Source organism: Tachyglossus aculeatus, chromosome 16 (assembly GCF_015852505.1).
Source record: "Tachyglossus aculeatus isolate mTacAcu1 chromosome 16, mTacAcu1.pri, whole genome shotgun sequence".
Classification (NCBI taxonomy): Eukaryota; Metazoa; Chordata; class Mammalia; order Monotremata; family Tachyglossidae; genus Tachyglossus; species Tachyglossus aculeatus.
In genome coordinates, this window is record NC_052081.1 from 48,989,768 (window position 1) to 49,017,726 (window position 27,959).

Consider the following 27,959-nt stretch of genomic DNA (forward strand, 5'->3'; position numbering starts at 1 on the left):
TCTGTTTCTCCTTTCCCTCCCATGATCCTCTTCCTCCAGGATTTCTCTGGTTCCCCCATCCAGTTCCCTTGTCTGGTTCCCTTCTCCCTCCCATTTTCCTCCCCCCGCCCCCTCACCCCACAGTCCCTCTGGTTCTCCTCTTCTTCCCATGATCTTCTCTCCCCGTTGCCCTTGAGTCCCCTCTCTCTCCACCTCCCTTCCCTCCCCCTGCCCCATTCCCTTGGGTCCCCTCTCCCTCCTACAATTCTCTCCCTTCCCCCACCCTTCTGGTTCCCCTTTATGACCCCACCCCACCCCCAGCCCTAGTCCTCCTCCAGGCAGGACCCCCAGGGACTCCCTTGGTAGAAGACATATTGTTTCATTTATTTACAGAATTGATTTCAAACACACTCAGCTGAAACGAGGCAGAGCTGGGGCACGTTCCATCGGGCTGGGACCCAGGAGCCCGGGCACCGGGCCGGCCGTGGCAGGGCAACTGGGGCTGGGCCACCCCTACAGCAGATGGAGCGAGGGGCGGGGATGCTCCTTAGGGAGTGCGAAGTGAAGGGGTCGGGGGGAGGAGGAAGAGGAAGAGGAGTATTGGCCTGGCCCCCCAGCTCTCTGTCCTGAACCCCGGCCTGGTGGTCTCTGGGGGCACTGAGGCAGTGGCCAGCTGAGCTGGACCCCAGGAATGGGAGGGGCAGTGCCCTCACCAGGTTGGGGAGGGGCCCCAAGGCCCAGACCTCCCTGCCTCCTATCCCAGAGAAAGTGCCAACAGATTCGGAACCAGGGCCCCAATCCCAGTCCCCACATCCCAAGGAGGAGGGCGGACGGGTCAAGGGATGATGGAAGAGGGCAACGGAGGGGGAGGGGAGGGTGGGAGAGGGCAGCTGTGGGCAGGGAAGGGTGGTGGAGGGGGACAGGGAAGGTCGGAGGAGAGCAGGGAAACACAACTTTATAAATAACAAGGCAAAAAGGCTGGGGAGGGGGCAGCTGATCAGAGCCGAGGCAGGAAGAGGCTTGGGCAGAACAGAGGCAGGGCACGGGAAGGGGCAGGAGAGGCTGGCCCAGGATCCTGGGCAATGTACTCATCGGTCAAGCCGGGGCTTCTAGCTTGGCCACTTGGAGACTGATCCAGGGGGCAGATCAGACTGGTGCCCCCCAGCCCCAAACCCCCACCCCAGCCACGTAGCTGGTGTCTGGGGCCTAGCAGGGGACAGGCAGAGGTGCAGTCTGGCGGGGAGTCCCGCTCCCCTGACCCCGTGGGGATGACTTTACGCAGCGGGTCGGGGGTCAGGGGGCATCTCCAGGTTGGTACTGGGGCTCCGTGGCAGTAAAGTAGTCCTCCAGGAATGCCTGCAGGTACTCGAAGGTGGGCCGCTCCTCAGGGTCGGCCCGCCAGGTCTGCTCCATCACTTCATACAGCGAGGGCGGGCAGCCCGGGGGGCAGGGCATGCGGTAGCCCCGTTCCACCTGCTCTAACACCTCCCTGTTGTTCATCCCTGTGGGGTGGGGAGTGGGCACACATCAGGCAGGGGCTGGGGCCCCTTTCCTGGGTGCCAGAGTTGAGGAGGGGTCCAAGGTGGGAGCAAGGCCGGGGAGCTGGGAGGGTGTGAGGGAGCTGAAGGGGCCCAGGGAGAACGGGAGAGATGGGGGTGAAGGGGAGGCGGAGGTATGGGGCACGGGGGACCCAGGCGGCGGCTTGGGTTAGGGTTGGGTCGGGGGTCTCCCTCACCTGGATAAGGCACCCGGCCTTTGCTGATCAGCTCAGTCAGCAGGATCCCAAAGGACCAGACGTCCGATTTGATGGAGAATCGTCCAAACAGCGCGGCCTCGGGCGCTGTCCACTTGATGGGGAACTTGGCCCCTGTGGGAGAAGGAGAGGTGGGGAAGGGGGTGATGGTGGGTGGGGCTGAAGGGGGCACAGGGAGGAAGGCTGGTGTCAGGTTGGGGGAAACTCAGGGGGCTAGCAAGGGCCTCAGGACCCGGGGCAGGGCTGGAGTCGGGGAGCAGGGGAGAGGGGGGCAGTTAGGTGGGAGATATGGGGTGGGGCAAGAAGGAGAGGGGGTCAGAGCAGGTGGGCAAGAACCTTGCAGGGGGCAAGAAGGAGCAAGGTAGGAGAAGGGGAATTGGGCAGGGGGGTGGGAGGAGGGCACCTTGTCAGTCGGGTCTGGGGAAAGAGAAGGTGGAGAAGAGTTGGGATTGGGGGATTGCCTCACCAGGCAAGGTAGGGGGTGGGAACGGAGGTTGGGGGCATTTTCCTGGACAGGGCTTGGGAAGGGGAGACGGGCAGGAGGGTGGGGCAGAGCACCTAGCTGACAGGGTAGGAAGGGGCAAGGGGGGCACCTTGTCGGGCGTTGTACTCATTGTCCTCAATGAGACGTGCCAGCCCAAAGTCGGCAATCTTGCAGACAAGGGCGTCTGACACCAAGATGTTGGCGGCTCGCAGATCCCGGTGGATGTAGTTCATGCGCTCGATATACGCCATGCCCGCCGCAATCTGCTCAGGCACCGGAGGTACAGGCGGGTGGTGAGGGGGAGGGTCCTCTGCCCTCTGCCAGCCCTCTGCCCCCTGACCCACCCACCCCCAGCTCCCCGGCCCTTGGGACCCCTTCTCTCACCACCCCTCCTGCTGCCAGTCCTCCGGCCCCCTCACCCATCCCCCAATCAGTTCCCTGGTCTCCAAAAACCACCGCCCCTCACCTGGGCTGCCATGTCCACCAGCTGGGGCAGTCTCAGGCGCTGGCCCTCACCATCCTTGAGGAAATCCAGTAGGCTCCCTGGTGGAGGCAGCACCAGGATCGTAGGGTTTACTGGCTCGCCCAGGCCCAGGTGCCCTCAGGCCCCACCTCACCTGCCCCTGAATCCCACTCACTGCTCCTTCCACCCTTGCCCCATCCCCTGCCTGGGTCCCACCCTCAACGCCCTGCCCCTGAAATCAGTCCTCAACCCCCTCCGGCTCCACACCCAGGCCCGTCAGCCTTGCCCTCCGACCTTGGCTCATGTACTCGGTGACGATGTAGATGGGCTCGTCGGACACCACCGCGTACAGCTGTACCAGCTTGTCGTGTCGCAGCCGCTTCATAATCTGAGCCTCCTCCAGGAAGGCTTCCGGGCTCATGGTGCCCGGCTTCAGAGTCTTCACCGCCACCAAGGTGCTGCCATTCCACGTTCCTGGGCCGGAGAGGGGGCAAGGGAAGGGTCACGAGGGGGAAATCTCCGTGCAGGGGTACAGCGGCAGTGCCAGATGGCAGAGCTTGTGCTCCCAGCCCTGTGGGCACAGTGGGATGCCAGCCTCTGGAGCGGGGGGTCTAGGTATGATTCCCTCCATCCCTGCCCCCAGCATGTCCTCCCTTGACTGTAAGCATCGGGCTACAGAGGGCTAGCTAGGAAGCCTCGATGACCCTAGGGTCCTAGGCACTGTGGGGCATTTGTGACTCCCCAAGGCCCCTGAAACCATGACATCTGCCCCATGGAAGTCTGGAATTTTCTAAGACAACTTCTGGGCTGGGAGTACAGTTCACTGGGAGCTTGGCTATGTCCCAGTGGTCCCATGGTCCCCATACCCTGACTAGTTTTTCCCTGGCAGGGGGAGCCTTCTAGGGGGTTGCCAGACTGGGGGGTAGTAGGCTCCTCTCCTCAGCCCAGGGAGGCCCCCTCTGTCCTCCTCACCCATCCACACATCCCCAAAGCAGCCCATGCCAAGCTTGCGGTCCAGGCTGATGGATTCACGGGCGATCTCCCAGGCGTCCTTGGCCAGGCCCAGGGTCTGTGGCCTCATGTTCACACAGACCTTGGTCAGCAGGTGGCACAGACCATCATTGACTTCTGGAAAGCAATGAGGACAGAGGGTGGGGGGGAAGGAAGTGGATCGGACACATGCAATCAATTCATCAATAAGTGGTATTTGCTGGTCACATACTGTGTACAGAGCACCGTACTAAGCACTTGGGAGAGTCCAATAGCATTGGTGGTCACAATCCCTGCCCTCATGGAGTTTACCATCTAGAGGGGCTGGCTACCAAACACCCCAACTCCCAGGCCTCCCCAATTCCCAGATCTCCTGGCTCCTAGACTTTCCAGCTTGCAGATTTCCCATCTCCCCAGATCTCCAGCTCCCAGACTCCCCGGCTCCAAATGCCGGAACAATCCGCTACTCCCTTGCTGAATTAGCCAGCAGCAGGAACCTGCCCAGACTTGCCTCTAAAAGGGGCCACCCCCAATTCCTGGTCCACAGCACCTCCACACCCACTGGGATTGATTGGTTTTGCCCAGCCGAGTCACTCTTCTGCCGGGAGCAGGCCCTCCCCAAAACCCTATCCCTCTTCTTTCAGGCTCACTGGGTGTTTGCTGGAAGGCCCTAATAATAGTAATAATTTTCGTGGCCTAGTGGAAAGAGCCCAGGCTTGGGAATCAGAAAGACCTGGGTTCTAATCTGGGGTATCAAAGTGATTAAGGGGTACACTGCCAAATGCATAGGTGATACAAAGGGGTAGTGGGGGAGGAAAAATAAGGGCTTAGTCAGGGAAGGACTCTTGGAGGAGGTGTGATTTCAGGAGGGTTTCGAAGATGGGGCGAGTGATGGTCTGTCTTCTAGACTGGGAGCCCACTGTTGGGTAGGGACCGTCTCTATACGTTGCCAACTTGTACTTCCCAAGCGCTTAGTGCAGTGCTCTGCACACAGTAAGCGCTCAATAAATACGATTGAATGAATGAATGAATATGAAGGTGGACGGACCTCCAGGCCCACGGGAGGATGTGGGCAAGGGGTCAGTGGCAAAATAGAAAAGGTCAGAATGCAGCTAGTAGGTTGGCATTGGAGGAGGGAAGTGCGTGGGCTGAGTTGTAGGAGGAGAGCAGCGGGGTAAAGCAGGATGGGGAGACATCATGACATCACTAAAATCCGCCTTTTCCTCTCCATCTAAACTGCTACTGCACTGATCCAAGCACTTGTCCTATCCTGCCTTGACTACTGCATCAGACTCCTCGCTGACCTCACTGCCTTCTGTCTCTCCCCACTCCAGTCCCAACTTCATGCTGCTGTCTGGGTCATTTTTCTAAAAAAAAATCAAGTCCACATCTCCCCACTCCTCGAGAACTTCCAGTGGTTGCCCATCCATCTCCGCCTCAAACAGAAACTCCTTACCATTGGCTTTAAAGTACTCAATCACTTTGCCCCCTCTTAACTTACCTCACTCATTTTCTATTACAGCCCAGACCACACACTTTTCTCCTCTGATGCCGAACTGCTCGTCGTACCTCGATCTTGGCTATCTTGTCACCTACTCCTCACCCGCATCCTGCCTCTGAGGAGCTCCTTCCCCCATCATATCTGACAGATTATCACTCTCTCCACCTCAAAACACTATTAAAATCACATCTCCTCCTCCAAGAGGCCTCCCCTGACTAAGCCCTTTTGTCCCTAGCTCCCTCTCCCTTCTGTGTCAACCCTGTACTTGGATTTGTATTGGACTGGATTATTGGATTTGGATTATTATTATTATTTGTACCTTTTAACCACTTGACATTCACTCCATTTTACTAAGGGCTGGGGTGGATTCAAGCACATCGGGTTGGACTCAGCCCCTGCCCTCATGGAGCTCACAGTCTTATTACCATTTTAGAGGTGAGGAAACTGAGGCACAGAGAAGTTAAGTGACTAGCCCAAGGTCATGCAGCTGACAAGTGGCACAGCCAGGATTAAAACCCAGATCCTCTGACTTGTACCTCCTGTATGAATCTCCCCCCATCCTATTAAGCACTTACTCAAGTCTGATTTCCCTTTTCGTCTTCCTTCTATCTGTAATTTCCACTAAACCGTGTTTAATTCCCACCTGTATATTTTCTCCCAGTTCATAGTATACAGTGCCGTGCACACAGAATGATCTTAATAAATACTATTACTACTACTACTACTACTACATTATAAGTGTCTTGAGGGCAGGGATTGTATCTCCTTACTCTATTGTACTTTCCCAAGCTCTCGCTCCAGCATTCGGCACACAGTAGGTGCTCAGAACATACTATTGATTGACCATTCGATCAATCGGGGCAGAGAGAGAGGGAAGGCCAAGGTGGAGACTATAGAGATGCTCAGAAACTTGTCATCTCTCACCCTCCCCCACCAAGGGGCAACCTGATCACCTTGTAACCTCCCCAGCGCTTAGAACAGTGCTCTGCGTATAGTAAGCGCTTAATAAATGCCGTCATCATCATCATCATCATCACCAAGGCGCCCCCTCACCCTAACTCTCCCTCCTCCCCCCCCAAAACCACGATCCGACCCCCACCTCACTCCCCAGTACGGGCCCTCCCTTCCACCCCCCAGCCCCTCACCAATGTAGTGCTGCACCAACTCCCTCACGGTGTCAAATTGGGTGCGGGTGGTGATGTAATAGCCGCCGCTGTCCAATTTGCGGATCTTGTAATGTTTGACGTGGTCACCCTTGACGTCATCCCGGTCCCGGATGGAGAGGGAATAAGCACCTGGGGGGCGGGAGGGCAGGGGTCACGGGGATCGCACCATGGCCCCTTTCTGTCCAAGAGGTGCCCGCAGGCCCAGCCCCGGCCCACCTCCCCGCCTTCACGACTCCCTCCCTGTCGTGGTCTCTGACCGGCCTGGCCCGCGGCCCCTCTCCCCTCCCTGTGCCCCCCTCCCAGCCCTGCCCCCTGACCTAGGGTGGTCTCGCTCTCCCGGATGAGGAAGGCTCCCTGGGGGTTTCCTTTGCTCAGCAGCAAACGCTCGGCATCCTTCCGCCCAATCTTCCCAAAGTACCACCTGGTGTGGGGGGGTGTCATAGGCTGGTGAGAGGGCAGCTCCTGGAGGGGCAGGGCAGGGTGGGGAGCCAGGACTCCGGGCAGCCACCCCAGCTCTGCCCGCTGAACGGGGAAGCCCTGGAGACTGGTGGGAGGCAGGGGGAAGCCATCCTGCTGAGACTCAGGCAGGGCAGTTCAGCTGGGCCCAAACCCAGGAGACCTAGTACCCACTCCTTGGGGGGCTTGGGAAGAGCTTGGCTCCGGGCAGTGGAGATCTCTGGGCAGGGGCAGCCTGGAGCCTTTGATTTCTCCATCCACCCACCGGCACATCACCTGCACAAGCACTTAGAACAGTTCTTTGCACATAGAAAGCACTTAATAAATGCCATTATTATTATTATTACTCCCTTATGCAAGCTCATCCACCCACACCCCACCCCCTCTACCTGCACTCCTCTGTACGTGCTCATCCACCTGCCCGCCCGGTCGCCCCTCCTCCCCTCCCCCTGCCACCCGCCCCCGCCACGGCCCACGCCCGCGCTCACTCTTCCGCCTGGATCGAGTCCATGGGGGCCACATAGTTGCTGGGGATGTAGCCGCTGAACCCGGAGCTCAGAGACCTCGCTTCCCACCAATCGCCTTCGCTGGTGAGGCAAAACCCAGGGCAGGGTCAGGCCCGGGGGACCGTGGAGGGCCAAGACCACGTCCCTTCTCTCCCCCAGCCCAGCCATTCCACTTCCTGTGGCAGGGACAGGGAAAACTCCCGCCTCTGGACCCCCATCCCAAGCAGCCTGGCTTAAGAGCCACCCGATGCAGGGCCCGGGTGGGCCCAGGGAAGCCCCGCGGGCATCACCTCCCCGGACCTCGGCTCCCCAGTGCCAGTTCTCCCAGCCAGAGGGGTAGGGCCAGTTCAATTCAGGTTCAAAGTTGTGCCCCAGGGTGGGCTCCTGGGTTGGGCCTGGGCATGGCCCGGGTCTGCCCTCCCCCAAGGGTCTGGAGCAGGTCATTCTCTTGCCCCATCCCCCAGCCCCTGGCTCAGACCCCTGGGAGCGCGGGGGAAACTCACGAGCTGTTGAGGATGTGGAATTTCTCGCCCTTGCTGAAGGAGAGGTCCTCACTGGTCCGAGCCTCGTAGTCATAGAGCGCGATGAACAGGGTGGCACCGCCTGCGGGCACGGGGGTGCTGAGTTCAGCTTGTGAGGGGGCCTAGCCCCCACCCCTCACTCGGGTACCGACGGTCGGCCCCCTACCCACCGGCTCCCCAGGCCGGGTGGGCCAGAGCCCAGGGCACCAGGACAACCCCAAGGCCCCTGGTGCGGCCCATCGTGGTCATCAGTGGCCCTGACCTGGGATGGCTCCTGGCCGTAGCCCGCTGGTGCTCATGAAAGTGGAAGTGACCGGGCTTGGGGTGAAGTTATTGTAGTCTGGGATGCGGGTGGTGTTGACGGGAGCTTGGGTCTGGGTAGGGTCGGGGCCGTAGCGATCTCTGAACGCCAAGCCGCCGGTGCCATCGCTGCTTCCTGTAGCCTCGCCTTTGCTGCCCACCTCTGAGTTCTTCTTGCACTGCACACAGCCCATTCTGGGCCCACCTGGGGCAGAAAAAGAAGGAGAACGTCTAACGGAGTGGGCTCTAGATGAGCCCCCTGCCCCTTGAGGGTCCACACAGATGCCTCTCTGCCTTAGGAAAGGGAGGCCCAAGCTTGGGCCAGGGGCAGGCCATGGATAGAGCGGATAGACCACGGGCCCGGGAATCAGAAGGTCATGGGTTCAAACCCCATCTCTGCCATTTGTCTGCTGTGTGACCCTGGGCAAGTCACTTTACTTCTCTGTTCCTCAGTTACCCAATCTGTAAAATAGGGATCGAGACTCTGAGCCCCACTTGGGAAAGGGACCGTCTCTATATGTTGCCAACTTGTACTTCCCAAGCGCTTAGTACAGTGCTCTGCACACAGTAAGCGCTCAATAAATACAATTGATTGATTGAATGAATGAAAAAGGGATTGGGTCTAACACTATTTGCCTGTATGTGCCCCAGCGCTTAGTGTAGTGCCTGGCACATAGTAAGTGCTTAACAAATACTACAGTTATTATTATTATGCTGGGGGATGTGGTGCAGCCAGGAGCTGGAGTCAGAGTTGGGCCCAGAGGTCAGGGGTCCGGGATCATAAGTCACATAGGGCTGGGAGAAGGGGAGAGGGTGGTCAGGTCTACAAGTGAGTGTGTCTTTGTGAACGTCTTGACGTGTGGGTCTCAGAGAGTGTGAGTGTTTCAGTAAGTGCATGTGTGCTGTGAGAATGAGAACCAATGAGTGTATGTACATGACAGTGGATGTGACAGTGTTTGGGAGCAGGAAATTAGAGGGTATCATCTGAATGTGTGCAAGGAGTGTGTGTATTATGTATCAGGGAGTGAGCAAGTGTGTGTCAGGGAGTGAGCGGGTGTGGGTCACAGAGAAAGTGTGTGTGTGTCAAGGAGTGAGTGGGCTGAAATAGGGGCGGCTGTGGGAAGGGGCGTGGGCTGCCCCAGACCACCCTCACTCCCCCAGTATTCTCAAACCGACTCTCTTCCCAGACTCCTTTCCAACAGCCCCCCGCCCCTGAATGCCGGTTGCTTGGCAACAGGGTCTGTGTGTGAGAAAACTGGTGGGGAAGAGGCTGTGGGAGAGGAAGGGGCTGGGGGAGACAGGGCTTGGGGCTGGGAGGGGCTGGGCTGTTCTGCTAGCCAGGGGCTACCAACCGCACTCCCCACTCCCCGCCCCGCCTGTTCACTGAAGGGGTGAGGGGTGGGGGTGCCTGGAGAGCAGCATGAGCTCCACCGGACCCCAGCCTCAATGTTGAGTCACAGCCCAGACCCTTTCTGACTCACCCAGTGAGCCAGGGGAGAGATGGGAGGGGCCGAGGACCTGGATATTCAGGGTCAAGGGACTAGGGGATAGGGCCGGAGAGGTGGGAGTCAGGGGGATGAGGGAATGGGTCATGGGGGTTGAAGGATGCGGGATAGGAAGGATGGGGAGATGGGGGATGGAGAATAGCGGATGGAATCAGGGAGTGGAGCGATAGGGAGATGGAGATGGGGGGACATGGGGACGAGGGGATGGAAGAGATCGTATCCCGAACCTCACAGCCAGTCCCTACTCTGCCTGCTCTCACATTCCTCCAGCCTATTTTCTGGTTCCCAAGAGTCAGAACCCGGGGCCAGACCGCCTTCCCGTACCCGGCCAGCCCTGCCAGTCTTTCCCCCATCCCACCTCCTGCCCCTCGTCCCCTACTTACAGACAGATGAGCCCCCCAAATTCCACAGATCAGTTGAGCAGTCCCATGGTCAGAGAGCACAGGGCAGGGTTCCTGAGGGTGGAGAGAAGTCTGAGCCCACTATGGAACCAGAAAGTAGGAAGCACTTCCCATTTCAGGCCTCGAGCTGCTCCGGATCCCTCCTAGTGTCCCTAGCCTCACCTGGCCCTACATGTCCACACTCTGAGCCCAGAGCCCTGGTGCACAGCTGTGCCCCTATTCCACCCCTGCCCCCAACTAGCCCCCCACCATTCCCCTCTCTTCTTCCCGGGGAGCCTGGGAGGAGAGACCCAGAGAAGCTGGGATCCAGGACTCCCAAATTCTACTTCTCTAACTCGCCCTTTAATCTCAGCTTTCCTCCTGTCACTCGGAGGACTCACAATTACCTGCATATTAGTGTATATGTGCATGTCACGCCATCCCACCCCCGCAACACACTGACATACAGGCCCAAGCCCCTCAAACACCTCAGGGAGACACATACTGAATTCACCACTGGGCACTGACATGGACAGCACCCGACTCATCTCCAGAGATAAGACAAGGCAGGGACGGGGGGTGAGGCTGGGGGGTGTTTTATAGAAAAAGGGGACTCTTGGGCTTGGCGGAAGCAGTGGGGGGAGAGCAGTGGGGAGGGAGGAGAGATGGAAGAGAGCAGGAGGCGGAGCGGGGAGGAGGTTGGGAGCGAGGGTTTTCAAGGTGTGAAATTTATTTTACTGTCTTTCCTCCTGTGAACTGTAAGCTACTTATAATAATAATAATAATAGTGTTGGTATTTGTTAAGCGCTTACTCTGTGCCAAGCACTGTTCTGAACGCTGGGGTAGATACAGGGTAATCAGGTTGTCCCACATGGGGCTTACCGTTTTAATCCCCATTTTACAGATGAGGGAACTGAAGCACAGAGAAGTTAAATGACTTGCCCAAAGTCACACAGCGGATAAGTGGCAGAGCCGGGATTAGGACCTATGACCTCTGACTCCCAAGCCCTGGCTCTTTCCACTGAGCCATGCTATTTCTCTGCAAGGGTAAGGACTGCTTCTACGGGCTCTATTATATTGTACTTTCCCAAGCACTTAGTCCAGCTCTCTGCACATGGTTAGTGCTCAATAAATACCAGTGATTGATTGATTGAGAGGGTCGGGTTCCAGGGCCCAGGTAGACAGGATGGTTAGCTTTCCAAGATGCACTGGAGATTGGTGCCACATAATAATAATAATAATAATAATAATAATAATGGCATTTGTTAAGCGCTTACTATGTGCAAGGACTGCTTCTACAGGCTCTATTATATTGTACTTTCCCAAGTACTTAGTCCAGCTCTCTGCACACGGTTAGTGCTCAATAAATACCACTGACTGATTGATTGAGAGGGTCGGGTTCCAGGGCCCAGGTAGACAGGATGGTTAGCTTTCCAAGATGCACTGGGGATTGGTGCCACTTAATACTACTACTAATAATAATAATGGCATTTGTTAAGCGCTTACTATGTGCAAGGACTGCTTCTACGGGCTCTATTATATTGTACTTTCCCAAGCACTTAGTCCAGCTCTCTGCACATGGCTAGTGCTCAATAAATATCACTGATTGATTGATTAGAGGGTCGGGTTCCAGGGCCCAGGTAGACAGGGTGGTTAGCTTTCCAAGATGCACGGGAGATTGGTGCCACTTAATAATAATAATAATAATAATGGCATTTGTTAAGCGCTTACTATGTGCAAAGCACTGTTCTAAGTGCTGGGGGGATACAAGGGGATACAAGCAACCAGCACTAATGCCTCCTCAGGGTGCTTATCCTTCTTCCTCCAGGCAGTTCCTTATTTTAGTATCTGTCTCCCCGCTAGACGGTAAGCTCCTTGGGGACGGAAATTATATCTATTAATAATGCTAAGAATTATAGCATCTGTTAAGCACTTCCTATGTGCCAGGCACTGTACTAAGCACTGGGGTGGACACAAGCAACTCCTGTTGGACACAGTCCCTGTCCCACATGGGGCTCACAGTCTCCCCATTTTACAGACGAGGTCACTGGGACACAGAGAAGTGAAGTGACTTGTCCACGGTGACTCAGCAGACAAGTGGCAGAGCCAGAATTAGAACCCATGACTCCCAGGGCAGCACTCTATCCACAAGGCCACGCTGCTTCCCATGCTAATGCTAATGCTATTATTCTCTCCCAGGCGCTCAGTTCAGTGCCCTGAACTCGAAATTATCAGCCCCCTGAGGGCAGGGATCCTGTCTACTTCCCAAATTGGTCATTCAGTGCACTGCATGTAGTAAGTGCTCAGCTCCCACGTGCGATCGATCAATTGGTTTCTTCTGGGAAGTGGCTAGGAAGAAGGAGGGAGAGGATTGAGAGACCCAGGGCCAACATATCAACATCACCGGTGGTCTCAAGCTCATTGTGAGCAGGGAATGTGTCTGTTTATTATTATTTTGTACTCTCCCAAGCTCTTAGTATGGTGCTCTGCACACAATAAGTGCTCAATAAATACGATTGAATAAGCTGGCCCTGAAACTCCTCCAGCCATAGCAGAGTCCCAGCCCGATGGAGGCTCTGGAGGCCCAGGGCACTGGGGGCCATAGCTTGCCCCTTTGTGTGCATAAAAATAATAATAATAATGATGGTATTTGTTAAGCGCTTACTATGTGCAAAGCACTGTTCTAAGCACTGGGGTAGATACAAAGTTATCAGGTTGTCCCACATGGGGCTCACAGTCTTAGTCCCCATTTTGCAGATGAGGGAACTGAGGCAAAGAGAAGTTGCGACTTGCCCGAAGTCACACAGCTGACAAGTGGTGGAGCCGGGATTCAAACCCATGACCTCTGACTCCAAAGCCCGTGCTCTTTCCACTAAGCCATGCTGCTGTGTATGTGGGGGGACTGTCCACTGCTCTGAGGCCAAGCCTCTGCAAGGGGATAGGGGTTTGGGGGAAACCACAATGGGGCTGGAACAACTGTTTCTTTTCCCCAAATGTTAAGGTGACTTTGTTCACCCCAAAACAGAGCATCGCTAGGCGAAAACCACCAAACGCACAGGGGTACCAGACTGTAAGCTCCTTGTGGGCAGGGAATGTGTCTCCCAACTCTGGTGTATTATACTCTTCCAAGCGCTTAGTACAGTGCTCTGCACACAGTAAGCACTCAATAGAGAAGCAGAGTGGCTCAATCAATCAATCAATCGTATTTATTGAGCGCTTACTGTGTGCAGAGCACTGTACTAAGCGCTTGGGAAGTACAAGTTGGCAACATATAGAGACAGTCCCTACCCAACAGTGGGCTCACAGAGCACGGGCTTTGGAGTCAGAGGTCATGGGTTCAAATCTCGACTCCGCCAAATGTCAGCTGTGTGACTTTGGGCAAGTCACTTAACTCCTCTATGCCTCAGTTACCTCATCTGTAAAATGGGGATTAAGACTGTGGGCCCCCCATGGGACAACCTGATCACCTTGTAACCTCCCCAGTGCTTAGACAGTGCTTTGCACATAGTAAGCACTTAATAAATGCCATTATTATTATTATTGTTATTAATAAACACCATTGATGACGATGATGATGAGCCACAAAAGTGGGTTCAGAAACTCATACCCAGACCTCACAAACACACACACCACACACACACCAATCAATCAATCAAACAATCAATCGTATTTATTGAGCGCTTACACACAGGTGCACATACAGAGACATATCCAACCCACACACATGCACACTCTGGGTTCCCCAGGACCCTGCACCCCCAAAACATCTGCTGGGAGGAGGGAGGGTAGAAGGGAAACAAGTTGGCGGGGGGGATTTTTAAAATCGATCAATCGTATTAACTGAGTGTTCACTGTGAGCAGAGCACTGGATTAAGCATGTGGAAGAGTACGATAACTATCATCTATGGGAAGGAGGGCAACACTCTCCCCTTTCCGGGAGGAGGACAGGAGGGGGAATTAATTCCAGCCAGGGAATTAGGAGCCAGTTCTGGAAAGGGAGACGAGGAGGGGGAAGAATAGAGGGGATCCCAACCGTGGTCTGGTCTGTCAGGCATTTCTTTCTGAGAAATTCAGACACAGAAATATTCACCCTGAGATAAAAGCCAAGGGGGTGGGGAGAGGAAGGTCGGGAGACTTCCTGGAGGAGGGGCAGAGAACAGAGTGAGTCCAAGGCCGTGTGTCTGCCCTGTCACCCCCCAGACTCCCTCCACCGGCCTCTTGGTTGGTTCTCTGCCACCTCAAAGATCATCCAGAGTACCACAGTCTGTGCCTTGCTAATAATAATAATAATAATAATTATGATATTTGTTAAGTGCTTACTCTGTGTCAAGCACTGTTCTAAGCACTGGAGTAGATACAAGCTAATCAGTTTGAACATAGTCCCTGTCCTACATGGGACTCACGGTCTTAGTCCCCACTTTACAGATGAGGGAACTGAGGCACAGAGGAAGGGAAGTGACTTGCCCAAGGTCACAACAGAAGACAAGTGGTAGAGTCAGGATTAGAACCCAGGTCCTTCTGACACCCAGGCCTTTGCTCTGTCCACTAGACGACTCTGCTGCTACCCCACTGACCTCCCCAGAGCCCAGTGGGGGTAAAGGGGAGCCATACTGGGGAGCCATGCAGAGAGGGCGGAGGGATATCATCATCATCATCATCATCAATCGTATTTATTGAGCACTTACTGTGTGCAGAGCACTGTACTAAGCGCTTGGGAAGTACAAGTTGGCAACATATAGAGACAGTCCCTACCCAACAGTGGGCTCACAGTCTAAAAGGGGAAGATCCCCATTTGAGGGATATCCCCTCAAATGAGCTATGTAGCTGTGAACTCCCAGCGAGCCTCAATCAATCATTCATATTTATTGAGTGCTTACTGTGTGCACGGCAGTGTACTAAGCACTTGAGAGTATAACACAATATAATAGGCAGAATCCCTGAGCTTACAATCCAGAGGAGAAGACAGACATTAATATAAATAAGTAACCTAAGGATATGTTAAAAAATGCTTTGGGGCTGGGGTGGTGGTGAATAAAGGGAACAAGTCAAGGAGAGACAGAAGGGAGTGGGAGAAGAGGAAAGGAGGGCTTTAGACGGGGAAGGCTTCTTGGAAGAGTTGGGCCTACAATAAGGCTTTGTAGGTGAGGAGAGTCACTGTGTGTCAGAAATGAAAAAGGAGGGCGTACCAGGCCAGAGGCCGTACGAGGATAAGAGGTCCGTGGCGAGTTAGACCAGATAGAAGGACAGTGAGTAGATTGGCATTTGAGGAGCAAAATGTGCAGGCTGGGTTGTAGTAGAAGAGTAGCGAGATGACGTAGGAGGGGGCAAGGGGATTGAGTGAAGCGATGGTAAGGAGTTTCTGTTTGATGCGGAGCTCACCTCCTCCAGGAGGCCTTCCCTGACTGAGCCCCTTCCTTCCTCTCCCCTTCGTCCCCCTCTCCATCCCCTCCATCTTACCTCCTTCTCTTCCCCACAGCAGCTGTATATCTGTATATATGTTTGTACATATTTATTACTCTATTTATTTATTTATTCATTTTACTTGTACATATCTATTCTATTTATTTTATTTTGTTAGTATGTTTGGTTTTGTTCAATCTAGACTGGGAGCCCGCTGGTGGGTGGGGACCATCTCGCTCCCCCTCTCCATCCCCCCCATCTTACCTCCTTCTCTTCCCCACAGCACCTGTATATATGTATATATGTTTGTACATATTTATTACTCTTTATTTATTTATTCATTTTACTTGTACATATCTATTCTATTTATTTTATTTTGTTAGTATGTTTGGTCTTGTTCTCTGTCTCCCCCTTTTAGACTGTGAGCCCACTGTTGGGTAGGGACTGTCTCTTTATGTTGCCAACTTGTACTTCCCAAGCACTTAGTACAGTGCTCTGCACACAGTGAGCGCTCAATAAATATGACTGATTGATTGAATGGGCAACCACTGGAGATTCTTGAGGGGTGGGGAAACATGGGCTGAATTCATTCAATCGCATGATTCATTCAATCGCATTTCTAGACTGTGAGCCCACTGTTGGGTAGGGACCGTCTCTGTATGTTGCCAACTTGTACTTCCCAAGCACTTAGTGTGACTTTGGGCAAGTCACTTCACTTCTCTGGGCCTCAGTTCCCTCAACTGTAAAATGGGGATGAAAACTGTGAGCCCCACATGGGACAACCTGATCACCTAGTATCCTCCCCAGGGCTTAGAACAGTGCTTTGCACATAGTAAGCGCTTAACAAATGCCATCATTAGTAGTAGTAGTAGTAGTAGTAGATTGCTCTGCACACAGTAAGCGCTCAATAAATACGATTGAATGAATGAATGAATGAATTTAATTCAATGCGATTCAGTTTCATTCAATCTAGACTGGGAGCACGCTGGGGGGTGGGGACCGTCTCACCCCCCCGTCCATCCCCCCATCTTCCCTCCTTCCCTTCCCCACAGCACCTGTATATACGTATATATGTTTGTACATATTTATTACTCTATTTATTTATTTTACTTGTACATATCTATTCTATTTAATTTATTTTGTTTATATGTTTGGTTTTGTTCTCCGTCTCCCCCTTCTAGACTGTGAGCCCACTGTTGAGTAGGGACTGTCTCTATATGTTGCCAACTTGTACTTCCCAAGCGCTTGGTACAGTGCTCTGCACACAGTAAGCGCTCAATAAATACGATTGATTGATTGATTGATTGATTGAATGTTTCTGTAGAATAATGATCTGGGCAGCAAAGTGGGGAGAGATAGGAGGCAGGGAGGTCAGCAAGGAGGCTGATACAGTAATCAAGGCAGAATAGGATGTGATTGGATTAATGGGTAGCAGTTTGGATGGAGAGGAAAGGGCGGATTTTAGTGATGTTGTGAAGGTCGAATCGACAGGACTTGGTGATAAACTGAATATGTGTGTTGAATGAGAGAGAAGATTCAAGGATAATGCCAAGGTGAGACAGGCCTGTGAGTCAAACTCCTAATAATGATGCTTTTAGTAAAGCACTTACTGCGTGCCAAGCATCGTGCTAAATGTTGGGGAAGATTTAAGATGATCAGGTCGGATAAAGTCTGACCCGAGAAGCAGCATAGTTTAGTGGATAGAGCAAGAACCTGGGAGCCAGAGGACCTAGGGTCTAATCCCGGCTCTGCTACTTATCTGTTGTGTGACCTTAGGCAAGTTATCTCACTTCTCTGTGCCTCAGTTACCTCACCTGCAAAATGGGGATGAGAGTGTGAGCCCCATGTGGGACGGGGACTGTGTCCAACGTGATTAGCTTGTATCTACTTCAGGACTTAGAATGGTGCTTGGTACATAGTAAATGCTTAACGAGTACCACTATTATTAATATTAGTATTAATCCCTGCTCCATATGGGGCTCGCAGAATGTGGGAGAAAAAGTATTAATCCTCATTTTACAGATAGGGAAACTAGAGGCACAGAGAAGTTAAGCGAGTTGCCCAAGGTCACTCAGCAGATGAGAGACAGAATGGGGTTTGGAACCTGAGTTCCTGTAATGATAATAATTATCATTATTATTATGGTTTTTGTTAAGCACTTACTATGTGCCAAGCACTGTTCTAAGTACTGGGTAGGTATAAGGTAATCAGGTTGTCCCGTGCGGGGCTTACAGTCTTAATAATAATGATGGCATTTGTTAAGCACTTAACTATGTGCAAAGCACTGTTCTAAGCGCTGGGGGGGATACAAGGTGATCAGGTTGTCCCACGTGGGGCTCACAGTCTTAATCCCCATTTTACAGATGAGGTAACTGAGGTTCAGAGAAGTTAAGTGACTTGCCCAAGGTCACACAGCAGACATTTCCATTTTACAGATAACTGAGGCACAGAGAAGTTAAGTAGCTTGCCCAAGGTCACACAGCAGACATTTCCATTTTACAGATAACTGAGGCACAGAGAAGTTAAGTAGCGTGCCCAGGGTCACACAGCAGACAAGTTCTTAGAACAGTGCTTTGCACATAGTAAGCTCTTAATAAATGTCATCATCATCATTATTATTATTCAGTGGTGGAGTCAGGATTAGAACCCACGTCCTCTCCCTCCCAAGCCTGTGCTTTTTCCACTAAGTCACGCTGCTTCTTTGTAGTTCCCAGGCCTGGGCTCTCTCGGTCCCCGCCCCACGGGTGGCCGCCCATCCCAGGGCTGAGCAAGAGTGGGAGGGGTGGCGGGCCGGTCCACGGGTCCTGGGGACCCCTCCAACCCATTAGAGAAGCAGCGTGGCTCAGTGGAAAGATCAAGGACTTTGGAGTCTGGGGTCATGGGTTCAAGTCCCGGCTCCGCCACTTGTCAGCTGGGTGACTTTGGGCAAGTCACTTTACTTCTCTGGGCCTCAGTTCCCTCATCTGTAAAATAGGGATGAAGACTGTGAGCCCCCCGTGGGAAAACCTGATCACCTCATAACCTCCCCAGCGCTTAGAACAGTGCTTTGCACATAGTAAGTGCTTAATAACTGCCATTATTATTATTCTTTTAGACTGTGAGCCCACTGTTGGGTCCCCAGGACCCCTCCAACCCATTAGAGAAGCAGCGTGGCTCAGTGGAAAGAGCACGGACTTTGGAGGCGGAGGTCATGGGTTCAAGTCCCGGCTCCGCCACTTGTCAGCTGGGTGACTTTGGGCAAGTCACTTCGCTTCTCTGGGCCTCAGTTACCTCATCTGGAAAATGGGGATGAAGACTGTGAGCCCCCCGTGGGACAACCTGATCACCTCGCAACCTCCCCAGCGCTTAGAACAGTGCTTTGCACATAGTAAGTGCTTAATAAATGCCATTATTGTTATTCTTTTAGACTGTGAGCCCACTGTTGGGTAGGGACTGTCTCTATATGTTGCCAACTTGTACTTCCCAAGCGCTCAATAAATACAATTGATTGATTGATTGATTGATTGATTCCTCTCTTCCCCCCCCACATCGGTCTCCCAGCAGAGAGGCTATTTCCCAGCACATGACGCTGGCCAGGCCGGGCTGGGGCTGTTGAGCAACTGGATTTTCGGCCTTACCCATTGCACCACAGCATTGAGCAACGCATCATTCCGCATGGGGGGCCAGGCCATAGCCCCTTCCCCCAGGGGAAACTCAGACGTTGCAAAAGAGCCTCCCTCTGGGGCCCCGGGGAGGGGTGTGACATGGCGGATGGGAGCACTAAACAGTGATGCTCTGCACGTAGTAAGCGCTCAATAAATACGATTGATGATGATGATGCTCTGGAGGACTGGGCAGAACACAGAGGGCTGGACGGAGCGCTGAGCTCCCCCTCCCAACCAATCAACCAGTAGTACTTATTGAGCACTTACTGTGTGCAAAGCACTGTACTAAGCCCTTGGGAGAGTCCAATACAATGCCCCTCCCCAGTCCCTTTCTACTCCGGTCCCTTCATCATCATCATCATCAATCGTATTTATTGAGCGCTTACTATGTGCAGAGCACTGTACTAAGCGCTTGGGAAGTACAAATGGGCAACATATAGACACAGTCCCTACCCAACAGTGGGCTCACAGTCTAAAAGGGGGAGACAGAGAACAAAACAAAACATACTAACAAAATAAAATAAATAGAATAGATTTGTACAAGTAAAATAAATAGAGTAATAAATATGTACAAACATATATACATATATACAGGTGCTGTGGGGAAGGGAAGGAGGTAGCCCAATGTGAGCCCACTGTTGGGTAGGGACTGTCTCTATATGTTGCCAATTTCTACTTCCCAAGCACTTAGTACAGTGCTCTGCACATAGTAAGCGCTCAATAAATACGATTGATGATGATGATCCGTAGTACTTATTGAGCACTTACTGTGTGCAAAGCACTGTACTAAGCCCTTGGGAGAGTCCAGTACAATGCCCCTCCCCAGTCCCTTTCTACTCCGGTCCCTTCTTCAATGCTCCCATCTTTCCCAGCAGGATCTCTAGATGAGTTCTCCTGTCTCCTCTCAAAATCCAACCCCTCCACCCATGCATCCGACCCCATTCCTTCTCACCTTCTCGTAATGTTTGCCCCTTCCCCTTCTTCCCACCCTAACTGCCATCTTCAAGTGCCTTTCCCTCTTCTAGCTGGTTCAAATCCCGGCTCTGCCAATTCATTCATTCATTCAGTCGTATTTATTGAGCGCTTACTGGGTGCAGAGCACTGTACTAAGCGCTTGGGAAGTCCAAGTCGGCAACATACAGAGACGGTCCTTACCCAACAGCGGGCCAGTTGTCAGCTGTCTGACTTTGGGCAAGTCACTTCACTTCTCTGGGGCCTCAGTTCCTTCATCTGTAAAATGGGGATTAAGACTGTGAGCCCCACGTGGGATAACCTGATCACCGTGTATCCCCCCAGCGCTTAGAACGGTGCTTTGCACATAGTAAGCGCTTAACAAATACCATTATTATTATTATTATTATTATTATTATAGACTGTGAGCCCATTGTTGGGTAGGGACCATCTCTATATGTTGCCGATTTGTACTTCCCAAGCACTTAGTAATAATAACAATAATAATAATGGCGTTTATTAAGTGCTTACTATGTGCAAAGCACTGTTCTAAGCACTGGGGAGGTTACAAGGTGATCAGGTTGTCCCACGGGGGGCTCACAGTCTTAATCCCCATTTTACAGGTGAGCTTTGCACATAGTAAGCGCTTAATAAATCCATTATTATTATTATTATTATTATTATTAAATACCTGTCCCCTTCACTCTTAGACGGGTGAGCCTCAGCTGTCTGCAACATGATTATCTTTTATTTACCCTAGAGCCTAGCAAAGGGCTGGACTCTAATAAGCGCTTAACAAATACCATCATCATCATCATCATCACTGGTATGTGAGCCCACTGTTGGGTAGGGACCGTCTCTATATGTTGCCACCTTGTACTTCCCAAGCGCTTAGTACAGTGCTCTGCACACAGTAAGTGCTCAATAAATACGATTGATTGAATGAATGAATAAATTTATTGAGTGCTATCAGCGTGCATAGCACTGTACTGAGCGCTTGGGAGAGTACAATACAACTGAGTTGGTAGACACGTTCCTTGCTCACAAAGAGCTTACAGTCTTAGAGGGGGAGACAGAAATTAATAGAAATAAATCATTTAGAATACCTAATTTATAGATGTGAACAGAAGTGCTGAGAGTGCGTGGAGTGAACAGCAAATGCCCAATCAATCAATCAATCAATCGTATTTATTGAGCGCTTACTGTGTGCAGAGCACTGTACTAAGAGAAGTAGCATGACTCAGTGGAAAAAGCATGGGCTTTGGAGTCAGAGGTCATGGGTTCGAATCCCGGCTCCGCCAATTGTCAGCTGTGTGACTTTGGGCAAGTCACTTCACTTCTCTGGGCCTCATTTCCCTCATCTGTAAAATGGGGATTAACACTGTGAGCCCCACGTGGGACAACCTGATCACCTTGTATCCTCCCAGAGCTTAGAACAGTGCTTTGCACACAGTAAGCACTTAACAAATATCATCATCATTAGAGAAGTAGCGTGGCTCAGTGGAAAGAGCCTGGGCTTTGGAGTCAGAGGTCATGGGTTCGAATTCCGACTCTGCCACATGTCTGCTGCGTGACCTTGGGCAAGTCACTTCACTTCTATGAGCCTCAGTGACCTCATCTGTAAAATGGGGATGAAGACTGTGAGCCCCATGTGGGACAACCTGATCACCTTGTATTCCCCCCAGCGCTTGGAACAGTGCTCTGCACATAGTAAGCGCTTAATAAATGCCATTATTATTATTATTATTATTATTATTATTATTATTATTACTAAGCGCTTGGGAAGTCCAAGTTGGCAACATATAGAGACCCAGAGGTTACAGATCCAAGCGCAAATGACCTGGACTCCGGGTGACGGTCTTCCTCTAGAGAGGGCGACAGTCACTATCATTACTATCATCATCATCATCATCAATCGTATTTATTGAGCGCTTACTATGTGCAGAGCACTGTACTAAGCGCTTGGGAAGTCCAAGTTGGCAACATATAGAGACAGTCCCTACCCAACAGTGGGCTCACAGTCTAAAAGGGGGAGACTAGGGACTAGACTGGGAGCCCACTGTTGGGTAGGGACCGTCTCTATATGTTGCAAACTTGGACTTCCCAAGCGCTTAGTACAGTGCTCTGCACACAGTAAGCGCTCAATAAATATGATTGATTGATTGATTATGAGAGGAAAAGATGGGGAGTGGGAGAAGGGAGAGGTCTGTCAGAGGAGAAGGAACAGTTTAGGTAGGGGAACAGAACTTGTCCCAGTCCAGCGGGCCCCAGCCCCAGGCTCTAACCATTATGCCTCACTCTCGGGACCTACCTATAATGCCACACTTATCCCCCTGCCATAAGTGGGCACCGATGGCCCGTTCATTCAATCGTATTTATTGAGCGCTTACTGTGTGCAGAGCACTGGACTAAGCGCTTCGGAAGTCCAAGTTGGCAACATATAGAGAAGGTCCCTACCCAACAGCGGGCTCACAGTCTAGAAGGGGGAGACAGATGACAAAACAACACATATGCACAAAATGAAATAAAATAGAATACGTACAAGTAAAATAAATAGAGTAATAAATACGTACAAAAGCTCCCAGTCTAGAAGGCTCACAGTCTACCAAACTTTTGGCTGTGATAACCATTTAGAGGGATGTGCTATCTGTATTCAAATCACTATGTATATATGTTTGTACATATTTATTACTCATTTATTTATTTTACTTGTATGTATTCTATTTATTTTATTTTGTTAATATGTTTTGTTGTCCGTCTCCCCCTTCTAGACTGTGAGCCCGCTGTTGGGTAGGGACCGTCTCTATATGTTGCCAACTTGGACTACCCAAGCGCTTAGTACAGTGCTCTGCACACAGTAAGCGCTCAATAAGTATGATTGAATGAATGAATATGTACATATATACAGGTGCTGTGGGGAGGGGAAGGAGGTAAGGCGGGGGGGGGTGGGGGAGGAGGGGGAGAGGCAGTGGGCCACCATTCATTCATTCATTCAGTCGTATTTATTCGTTCAATTGTATTTATTGAGCGCTTACTGTGTGCAGAGCAGTGTATTAAGCGCTTGGGAAGTACAAGTTGGCAACATATAGAGACGGTCCCTACCCAACACTGGGCTTATTGAGCGCTTACTGTGTGCAGAGCACTGTACTAAGCGCTTGGGAAGTACAAGTTGGCAACATATAGAGACGGTCCCTACCCAACACTGGGCTTATTGAGCGCTTACTGTGTGCAGAGCACTGTACTAAGCGCTTCATTACCTCTCTGGGATCCCTAGGCTCTTTCTGGGAGCCACGGCCAGGAGGGGGGCCAGCCCCCAGAGTGCCCGTCCCCCCCAGGCCCGAGGCACCCCCCCAACCCCTTTCCCTCTGACACTGATCTGCCCAATCCTCGTGTCCCCACCCAGAGAAACAAATAGCCATGCTCTCCCCGCCACCTGCCCTTTTCTGCCCCCTCTCTCCCGGGCAGCAATATGGTCTCCTGGAAGAAGCACGGACTGGGGAATCTGGAGACTTGGGTTCTAATTCTAGCTCTGCCACTTGCCTCTTGGGTAACCCTGAGAAAGTCACTTATTTTCTGCGTGCCTCAGTTTCCTCATCAGTAAAATAGGGATCAAAATCTTTGTTCTCCTTAGACTATGAGCCCCGTGAAGAGCAGAGGCTCTGTCCAGTCTTATATTGCCTCTTTCCCAGCACTTAGTACAATACTTGTCATGTAGTAAGCATTTAACAAATACCACAATTATTATTAGAAGACCAGCCTCCCCACAGTCCCCACTTTTGTCTTCCTGCCCCCTCCCCCATGTCTTGAGGCCTGTGACAGTCTCCCCCAGCCAAAAAAAAAAGGAGTCATGTTCCCATCCAGAGGCCAAGAGCCAACCGGGTGGGAATGGGGCACAGGGTGGGAAGTGTAGAGGCGGGCAATGAGCAGGAACCCTAGAGGAAGGCGCCCCAGGCAAGGAAACCCCACAATCCTGCCCCTCAACCTCCACAGCCTGCCACAACCCCTCCCACCCCAATCAGGTCAGACCAGGGAGCTCCAGCATGGCTCAGTGGAAAGAGTGTGGGCTTTGGGGTCAGGGGTTCGAATCCCAGCTCCGCCACTTGTCAGCTGTGTGACTTTGGGCAAGTCACTTCACTTCTCTGGGCCTCAGTTACCTCATCTGTAAAATGGGGATTAAGACTGTGAGCCCCCCTGTGGGGCAACCTGATTACCTTGTATACCTCCAGCACTTAGACCAGTGCTTCGTTCTCGCCTGTGCTGCCATCGACCCCCGGCCCACGTCCTCCCCCGGGCCTGGAATGGCCTCCCTCTGCCCATCCGCCAAGCTCGCTCTCTTCCTCCCTTCAAGGCCCTACTCAGAGCTCACCTCCTCCAGGAGGCCTTCCCACACTGAGCCCCTTCCTTCCTCTCTCCCTCGTCCCCCTCTCCATCCCCGCCATCTTATCTCCTTCCCTTCCCCACAGTACCTATATATATGTATATCTGTTTGTACATATTTATTACTCTATTTATTTATTTATTTTATTTGTACATATCTATTCTATTTATTTTATTTTCTTAGTATGTTTGGTTTTGTTCTCTGTCTCCCGCTTTTAGACTGTGAGCCCACTGTTGGGTAGGGACCGTCTCTATATGTTGCCAATTTGTACTTCCCAAGCGCTTAGTACAGTGCTCTGCACACAGTAAGCGCTCAATAAATGTGATTGATTGATTGATTGATTGATTGATAGTAAGCACTTAATAAATGCCATTATTATTATTATTGTAGGGAGTTGGTCCTGTGGCACAAAGCTCCCGGGTCCCTGCCCCCTCCTCATCCCCAGTCCAGGACAGGGATCCCAGCTTGGAAGCCACCCTCCCCTCCCACAAGACATCAGCACAATTGCTCAGGGTTGGTCAGCCCCAGGGGGCTCTGGGAGGGGACTTGGGGCCTGCTGTAGTTACTCTGCAGACCCCCTTCTAGACCGTGAGCCCACTGTTGGGTAGGGACTGTCTCTATGTGTTGCCGACTTGTACTTCCCAAGCGCTTAGTACAGTGCTCTGCACACAGTAAGTGCTCAATAAATATGATTGATTGATTGACTACGCATCCACGTCCTCTCCCACAAATCAATGGAGGGGCCTGGGTTGCTTCTCGGTCCCCAGTCCTCAGGTCCCCCTGACAGACAGATGGCCATGACCCCCAGATTCCTCCCCAGACACCCTAATGTCTGGGACTCCAGAGGGATTTCCAGCTGGAGGAGAGGTCATGGGAGTCAAGGTGGCCCCTCTCCATGCCCCCCATCTCCCCTCTCCATCCCCCCCATCATACCTCCTTCCCTTCCCCATAGCACCTGTATACATGAATATATGTTTGTACATATTTATTACTCTATTTATTTATTTTACTTGTACATATCTATTCTATTTATTTTATTTTGTTAGTATGTTTGGTTTTGTTCTCCCACTTTTAGACTGTGAGCCCGCTATTGGGTAGGGACTGTCTTTATGTGTTGCCAACTTGTACTTCCCAAGCACTTAGTACAGTGCTCTGCACACAGTAAGCGCTCAATAAATATGACTGACTGATTGATTGATTGATTGGCCGGGGCCTGGGGCCCTTGGTGGCCAGGCCATCAGGGAGTCTGAGCTCTGTCTCCCCCTTCTAGACTGTGAGCCCACTGTTGGGTAGGGACTGTCTCTATATGTACTTGGACTTCCCAAGCACTTAGTACATAAGTTCTATAGGAGATTCTCCCAAATGCTTGGTACAGTGCTCTGCACACAGTAAGCGCTCAATGAATACGATTGAATGAATGAATGAATGAATGGACTTCCGCCTTGGGGAGGAACAGCTTCAAATTGCAGCAGGAAGGACTCAGTTTAGACATAAAGGAGAACTTCCACACCCTAAGAACTGGGAGGGCCTCACTCGACGAGGGGTGGAATTTAATAATAATAATAATAATAATAATAATAATGGCATTTGTTAAGCACTTACTATGTGCAAAGCACTGTTTGCTGGAGATACTGGAGCAAAGGGGAGACCCTGCCTGCCTTGGCTATCCTGCCCAGAGCAATGGGGAGGGCATGGTGGACCTCTCAGAGCTCCTTCCTTGTCCGTGGTTGTGGGATTCTGGGATATCAGAGCCTCTCGCCCAGGTTTCCAGTAGATTAGACTAATCAATCAATCAGTGGTGTTTCTTGAGCGCTCACTGTGTGCAGAGAACTGTACTAAGCATTTGGGAGAATCTCCTATAGAACTTATGTACATATCTATAAATTATGAATTGTTAACTTATATTAATGCCTGTCTCCCCCTCTAGACTCTGAGCTCGTTGTGAGAGGGGAACGTGTCCATCAACTCTGTTGCATTGTTCTCGCCCAAGAGTTTAGTACAGTGCTCTGTACGCAGTAAGCACTCAATAAATACCACCGATTAGGATATAATACAACAGATTTAGTAAAGATGTTCCCTGGACTAATGGGAGTTCTCGCTCTAGATTCCTGCTCAGCGCCAGCTCTGCCCGTGCCGGTTGACCTTGCCGACCTGCTTCGTGCCCAGAACCAGGTGGTGGGCTTGCTGACCCTACCTCTGGGGCAACTTCCTCTAGCAATGGTCACCCCCCTCCCCTTCCACCCATTCCTCCCTCCACACTGGAGCAGGCCTGAATCAGGACTAGAAGTCGGAGGGATAGAGGAAGGTTGGGGGTCTCAGTGAGTCACTGGAGGCAGGGCAGGAGCCCCCAAAGCTGAAGTCACCAGCGTGGAGCCGGAATGGCCTTGCCTCCCTCAGCCACTGAAGCCATGGTAACCTCTCCCCAGCCTCCGGTCCCTGCCCCTCCCACAGACCTACCCACCCCCAAGCCGGAGAAAGGCAGGATATCCGCAGCAGGGACAGCAGGAATGCCCAGGCCTGGATTACCCAGATCCCACCCCCACCTCGGCCTTGTTCCCACGGGCTGCCTGGAGAGTAGGGAGGGGCAGGAGAAGAGGTGAGGGGGCAGAAGAGGGGGCTTTCCACTGGCAGGCTCTCGGTGGGATCCCTCTGGAAAGCCCCAAGCCCTAGAACACCCCCTGCTCCCACCCCCAGCCCGGTGGTGAGGCTGCAGCCCAATGAGGGGCTGGGGCTGGACACTCTGCTCCCTCTCCCCCCACTCCATCCCTATCCCAGAGACCCCCCTCTTCTGACCCGCATCCCTCTTTCCTGACCCCCATTGTCCTCACCTGTGGGTTGAGGGGAAGACAGGCATTCCCTACTCCTGCATCTGGGTCCTCTGTGCCCCTGTAGACTCGCGACAGCCTGGAGACAAGCTGCCCGGTGCCCTTATGGGCACTGCTGGGGGACTGCAGAGCCAGCCCCTGGGGGCCCCCAAATCTCCAGCCCCCCAAATCCCCCTCCCTTTCAGGGTCCGGGTCTGGAGCTAACTGGGCCGAGTCTGGGGTCACTCCAGCGTGGGTCAGGGGTTAGCTGGGGTCCTCTCCATGGCAGCCCCACCTTCCTGTCCCTCCAAGCCAGAGGCTCAGGGTCCCCCACTTCCCCAGCCCCTCCCGCTACCTCTCCTCAACCCAAAGGTCGAAGCCTCAAGCCCGGTCCGGTCCAAACTCCAGGGCAGGACCTCAGAGGGCCTCTGCGACCCCGGCCTCTTCAAGCGGCCTCCCATCGGGGGGACAATGTGGACCCCTACCTGCTCCTCCACTGCGGATGTTGGGCCGGAAGGGTCTGGAGGTCTCGGGGCGGCTGGTCACTTTGGGGGGCGGGGATGCTCTCTGGGCAGGCTGCGGTCTGCCGGTCTCCCAGCACAGCCCGGGGCTCCGGAGGAAGTGAAGTCCTGTTGCAGCACAGCCTCTATCAGATACTTTCCAAATCCCCCCCTGCCCCCACCACCACTGACACCCCAGCTCTGGCTGGGGGAGGGGGCAGGTAGGGTTGCGGCCCAGCGGGGACAGGGCTGGGCCTGGAGCCTTGGCCTCTCACCAC

The 27,959-nt window shown here is 52.6% G+C and overlaps 1 protein-coding gene across 2 annotated transcripts; it reads right to left on the bottom strand.

Moving 5' to 3' along the window:
* Positions 1–395: 395 nt before the first annotated feature.
* Positions 396–27,886, bottom strand: FGR (FGR proto-oncogene, Src family tyrosine kinase). Of its 2 annotated transcripts, XM_038758557.1 has the most exons (13): positions 27,667–27,886; positions 10,008–10,079; positions 8,082–8,324; positions 7,802–7,901; positions 7,281–7,379; positions 6,654–6,757; positions 6,316–6,465; positions 3,652–3,807; positions 2,974–3,153; positions 2,683–2,759; positions 2,326–2,479; positions 1,715–1,846; positions 396–1,481 (listed from the first exon to the last, which is right to left on the bottom strand). In XM_038758557.1, the coding sequence occupies exons 3-13, from the start codon at positions 8,311–8,313 to the stop codon at positions 1,273–1,275; spliced, it is 1,593 nt and encodes a 530-aa protein (XP_038614485.1). In that variant the 5' UTR covers positions 8,314–8,324; positions 10,008–10,079; positions 27,667–27,886; the 3' UTR covers positions 396–1,272. The 2 variants fall into 2 exon arrangements, with proteins under 2 accessions (XP_038614485.1, XP_038614486.1); XM_038758558.1 differs by lacking the exon at positions 10,008–10,079.
* Between the last annotated feature and the right edge of the window lie 73 nt (positions 27,887–27,959).